Below are 5,652 nucleotides of genomic sequence, written 5' to 3' on the forward strand. Positions count from 1 at the left end.
TTTTTATAATCGGTTAAACCAGGCGCTGCAATTATATTTCCTTCAAATCTCACCTAGATTAAAGAAAATTCGCTGATTAGCATTTTCTTCGTTGCCGACCAGGCAAAACGGTAACGTGTCTGCTTTAATATACCCTAAATGTTAATCCGCTCCCATCTAAAATTCACATCGTCCTATTTTAATATTCAGCGCCTCTAGCTTCTTATTAATTCAATATAATTTCCCTGGCTCAAATTAGCATTTATGTGGCGCCGACTAATTAATCCATCAATACCGATCAGTTTCAAAAATGCCTACTGATTAATAATTGACACAATCCCTCAGGCGCAACGTTTAATGTAAATCAGTCGAAATTGGCTGCAATCATTTCCAGATCTAACACCGTTCGGCTTTTCCATTTTGCCGATGCGCAAATACACACACTAATTGACTTTCCAGCAGGAAAACAACCACACAGACATAAATCCTGATAAAAGACTCATTCAATTAACTAACTCCCATAAGCCGAAAACCTGTTACGAAAAACGCAAATGCGCCATCAAGAAGCATTCAATGCATTCGTATTTGAAATTAAGCGAACACAATGTTTGGCTGAACGTGCCATTCGCATTAAGTTTTCATTGCAGCTCACGTTTCCACTCACCAATCAACCTGGAATATGATAATGATAAAGTCAGCTAATCAGCTATTCCTGCTTCAGTGACTAGAGGAAAAGGCGGTGCTTTAGACGCTGGATCCCTTAAATGTTAATTCGCTTCTTTCCCTAATTAACCCCGCTACGCTCCGGTGCTCAGTAGTTCTAATTTAAATTTAATTCAGTTTATCTACCCAGTACAGAACGAGATTATCCCTTAAATAATAGTTGCTCTGTGGCATAAGTTGCGAACCGAAATTGTATAAGCACATTTATTTAATAAGAGTTAATGGAGCTTGCTGATGTCACCCAACGACATGTGGTACAATGTTAAGAACGATCCCCGATACTTTTTTTTATTTATTACCGATTACTAGATTTTCGTACTTTAAACAAGGAGGAGATTAGTGAGTTAGAAAACAGTAGACAATTTTGAGGATGTCGAGTAAAGAGCACGAGCGAAAGTGTTTGGTGTAGAGAATGGAGCGAAAGGTTGATACCATCGAATCAGCAAGTTTTTGTTAATATTTCTTGATCAATTTCGAGCTTTTAAAGCCCGAAGGAAGAAATCGGCTGACTGTTCTTTAGAATATTTTGATCACCCACCCAGCTTCCTAATATCGCAACTTGCACATCACATCAAAATGTAAATACCATCTACCAACAGACAGTTTTAATTATAGTCTGATGTCCCCGCACTAAAGAGCCTGCAGGCAAGTTTCAATTCAGCAAATAAATACCTAAGTTGGGCAATAAGCGAGGACAGGTCAAGTCGGAAATTCGAAGCGGTCGCTTTGATAAATCGCGGAAATGAGCAACCAAGCAGGCTCTCAAAACGCATTGGTTTACACTTTCACCCCTTTTTTCACTTCCTGTGTGCGAAGTTATCATGCCATTTGAGACAACGTTTTTCTTGTGAAAAACTCTGTAGTCGCGCCGCAATACTTAAAGATTCCAGATAGAAACTTGGAGTATTTGTAAGCGATTTTATCTCAGACGTTTATTAAGTAAATGGCCAACTAAATGTAAGTGGTCTGCAAAAGCCTCCAATTTTCATGAAAGCTGCCGCGTCTAAAGTCCAAGTTTTATGTGAAATTCAATTATTTTTGCCAAGCCAGAGATAATTGCTAATGATGCCGAGTTATTAAGCCCAGGATTTTTGGAAGATTTTATCACTTTCATTAATTAATGAACTTCAGAGACTCGCAATGCGTTTAATCAAATCTATCTAATCGGCCCCAGTATAAATTAAAAACGGAATTATCTACAATTTGCTTAAAGTTTTACTAGTTCAAGTTTGGAGGTCACTGCTGGAAACTGATTAGTTTTTTGATCAGGTCATCATCAAAAGTGATTTAATGCTGACGTTTCGCCGCCACGAGTGGCTTGGATCTTCAGAGGTTATTTGCTCGAAAGCTTCCACAGTGCAAACACCTCTATAGTTTCAAGTCACTCGCGCTTGCAAAACGTTAGGAAAAAACATTTTCACCACATCATACAAGCTCACCGAAAAACTCACCAGCTTTAGCTAGTTGTTGTCTTACTGCATTAAATAGAAATTCAATTTAAAAATACCGAAAAGAATAATAGAATGGTAATCGCCTTGATGCGAGGGTTGATATAAGTGCGCGCCCTAAAACATTTTATACAAATTCGAAATTTTTTTCGCTTCCAATTTTCGCCTAATGGATACAAAAAGACGAAAATTTATTTGAATTACGGTAGATTTTAGGGAAAGGGAGCAAGGCAATTCGATTATGCCATATTTTAGCCAGTTTCTTTCCCTTTGATTTTTTTCGTAATCCATTTCGCAACAAAAGAACGAGTATTTGCGCTTAATAAGTAATTTACTGTGGTTGTTTGCAGTTTAGTGAAAAAATCGCCTAAAGGCTACTAAATTTTGCGATTATTCTGCAAAATATATTTTCACTCGTTTTAAGCAGGAAAACAGGAGAAGTTGCATTGCTAAATAAAACAAACTTAAGTTCAAAGTGAACTTCAAGCCGCTGCTCCTCACTTATGTGAACAAATGGTCAATTTTTTACGGCTTCTGAACGTCTCTGGAACATTCGAAAATGATCTCGAGCACATACATCGACGATATTTCACAATAAATTATTTATTCTGGTATTTCGGAAATTGAAAAATAAATGATGCGGCCGTCATGGCGACGCTTTAGCAAAATTTGTCCTCTCTCTTAGGCTTCCAAAGAGAGTTATGACTCCGAATAGAATGAAAAAGGAGAATACAAATAAAACTCAACATTTCTGTGCACTTCCCCGGATGATCTATTGGGAGGCATGACAGGCCATGAAAGTAGATGAAAGTGCGATGCGGAATTGCTGAACGATTTACGAGATTGGAGAGTGAATTTGCCAAAGACTATTTCGCCCCGGTTTTTAATGGAAGGATCGGTCAGCTTAATTGCGGATAGACTGGACAGCGATAAACAAGAAATCCTCCAAATTCGTGTTTGAATAGTTCAATTGGAGGATAGTCAAGGATAGTCAAAATGAAGAATATGAGTTTTGCAGTTATCGGATCATAAAGATTTTTTATGGAACATTATCTATCAAGTGAGGAACATGATCTATTATTCTACATTGGCCTCTCATGTTGGAGTGTTCAATTCCGTACGTTCCATAACCAAACAGAGAGCGCGGCTGATGCAATTACGGCTTGAACATTATCCTAATATGCTCCAAATTAATAGGTCAATAATATCATCAGGTAAATGCCATCATTAAGGTAAGTTAATGATGTCGAAGTGCATGATGTATGTGTCCAGTTTCGTCTCCCCACTTAATAGATTTGATGGCATCAATCGGAGAAATATTGGTTTAAACACAGCAAAAAGTGGTCCAAAACTCAGTTATCAAGCAGAGTTGACTCGTTCCACTCGATCTTGGTCGAGTAAATCATCCCGATTATTGAAAGCATTAAATTTTCTCGTTCCCCGAACAATAATTCCCGAAATGTTTCTGCCTAAGTCCGAATAGGCCCTCGGGAGCAAATAGCTAAGTGATCGATACTGAATGCAATTGTCTCGAAGCGAATTTACTATGCGGTTTAGTCTAAGTGGTAAGGACAGAGCACGGATTATGCTATTTCATTTAAGTCGATTCTAGTGCGCTTTGTTCAAGTTTCGCCTTTCCCAATTCAAGATGCTTATTTCGCATTGTTTACATGGTTGCACAGCGCCATGAATTGTTACAACCGCCATTGATAGTTTCGGAAATACTTTGGAAACTTGCAATGATGAACTCTAGAACTCTAAAAAATTCCTGTCCAGGAGTTTCACTGCGGAAACATCAGCCTTCAATATTGGCAATAAAAATCAACCTTTCGGCCGAGAAATGCATTAAGCACCATGGTTGATGACGAAATTACTTTTCGAACAACTGAATCATCTAACCACTTAGAGAGTTCAAAACAGCGTTTTCTGCTACTTAGTTGCGCTATTCTTGTGACACGATTTAAACTTTGTCAAATAAGAAATTTCAATTAGGAAGTTCGAGCTGAAACAAAACGCACTCGACAGTATTTTAATGCGAAAGCTCGATCCGCGCTGTGTACTCAGCACTTCATCTACAACCAAAACTCCATTACTCGGTACCAGTTGAATTGGGTAAAGTGCAAAGGTTTGTTTTCGACTGTTTAGTTTGACAAGTTTTGCAAACTCGGAAAGTGGATTTAAATGATTCAGTGGACATGTAGCGACAGGCATCACATTGAAATTGTTAAGATACTGCAAAACCATGCAATTGGCGATGGATTTTGCGAATGCTTTTAGGTTTTGATGGCAAATCGGGCATTTTCCCTTGCGGCTCTTTTTGGAGCTTCACTTATATAATGATGTGAAAAACGTGCTTTACAGTTGGCGGATTATTCTAATCACTTAGGCATTTTATAGAAGCACAGCCAGGCTTTTCTAAAGATGAAATTGCATCTCGGTTTTAATGGTAAGTGATACGGCTTCTCATTCTAAAAGTTGTCAGGGTTTTTAGGAAATTAAAAATGGGTTTTCTGGCTAGGAGCCTCCGCTCACTTTTAATTTTTTTATCTGCAGTTCACCGCTTTTAGATATTTTAATCTGCGGAAAATGTCCATTGCTTTTTGGTTATTGTTCGATGGGGAAGCTTTTACTTAGTGAATTTGCAGTTGCAACTACCACACGGATTGACTGTCTCAGCAGATTTTCCCCAGCCTCAGTTTGGCCTAATTGGCGCCAGAATAATAGATGATCAAACACTTAACTACATCAACAGTTTCCCATGAAAATGCCTGCCTTGGCCACCTAAATTATCCCTTAGTGTTTCATTGTGAAAGTACTTACCCAAAACCAGCATTCCTTTCGTCTTCTCGTCCTCGCTTTCCAAAGTCGAAACAGAACAAGTAAAGTTTCCAGATAAATCGGGCCCAGTGTTGAGAATGTGTAACGCTCTATGGATACTGTTTGCGTCGACACTAGCTTGATGGTTCAAGTTCACGCGATCTTTTAACACACCCAGACTTTGCGGCCGATTTTTCGTACCTGCAAATGGATAAACAGCACATAAGACAATTTTCGCATGTAAAATGGGTCTTTAGACGAAAAACCAAGCAAATTCTATACAGCTCAAGTGAATATATCTCCCCTTATTAGTCCCTCGGTGAAGTTAGCTTATGCTTTCAGTCTGCTGGTCCAATGCCAATCCGGCGGAAAATCTAACAGAACACCGATAATACGAACGAAACCCTTCGCCTAAAATAACATTGAACTTACTTGGAATCCACTGATAAACGAGGGCCGTATTGAAATACCACTTGACCACTAGGTCAGTTTCGCTATCGTCCAACGTGAAATCACAGTCCAAAATGGCTTCGGTGCCATATTTCACCATGTCCGGAACGCGAAGTCTGTTTATTTTCACTGCTTCTGCCAGGTTTATCACAGCTGCAATGAAACAAAGCGGTTTTAGGGCCAGATTTCTTTAAAACAACTGGTCTTGTTGTTCGCATTCAACCGCTCCAAATAA

At 38.8% G+C, this 5,652-nt stretch overlaps 1 protein-coding gene across 3 annotated transcripts in view; it reads right to left on the reverse strand.

The window, feature by feature from the left end:
• Nucleotides 1-5,652, reverse strand: part of LOC109536736 — a 142,970-nt gene that overhangs the window by 83,728 nt on the left and 53,590 nt on the right. For all 3 annotated transcript variants that reach the window (XM_048663753.1, XM_048663755.1, XM_019903083.2), the window contains 2 exons: nt 5,400-5,570; nt 4,971-5,168 (listed from right to left, as the gene is read on the reverse strand). In XM_048663753.1, the coding sequence (XP_048519710.1) occupies nt 4,971-5,168; nt 5,400-5,517 (316 nt within the window). In that variant the 5' untranslated portion in view covers nt 5,518-5,570. The remainder of the gene's footprint in view (nt 1-4,970; nt 5,169-5,399; nt 5,571-5,652) is intronic.

Source organism: Dendroctonus ponderosae, unplaced genomic scaffold, assembly GCF_020466585.1.
Source record: "Dendroctonus ponderosae isolate FM_Combo_2020 unplaced genomic scaffold, Dpon_F_20191213v2 Dpon_F_20191213_2, whole genome shotgun sequence".
In the NCBI taxonomy this organism is placed as follows: Eukaryota; Metazoa; Arthropoda; class Insecta; order Coleoptera; family Curculionidae; genus Dendroctonus; species Dendroctonus ponderosae.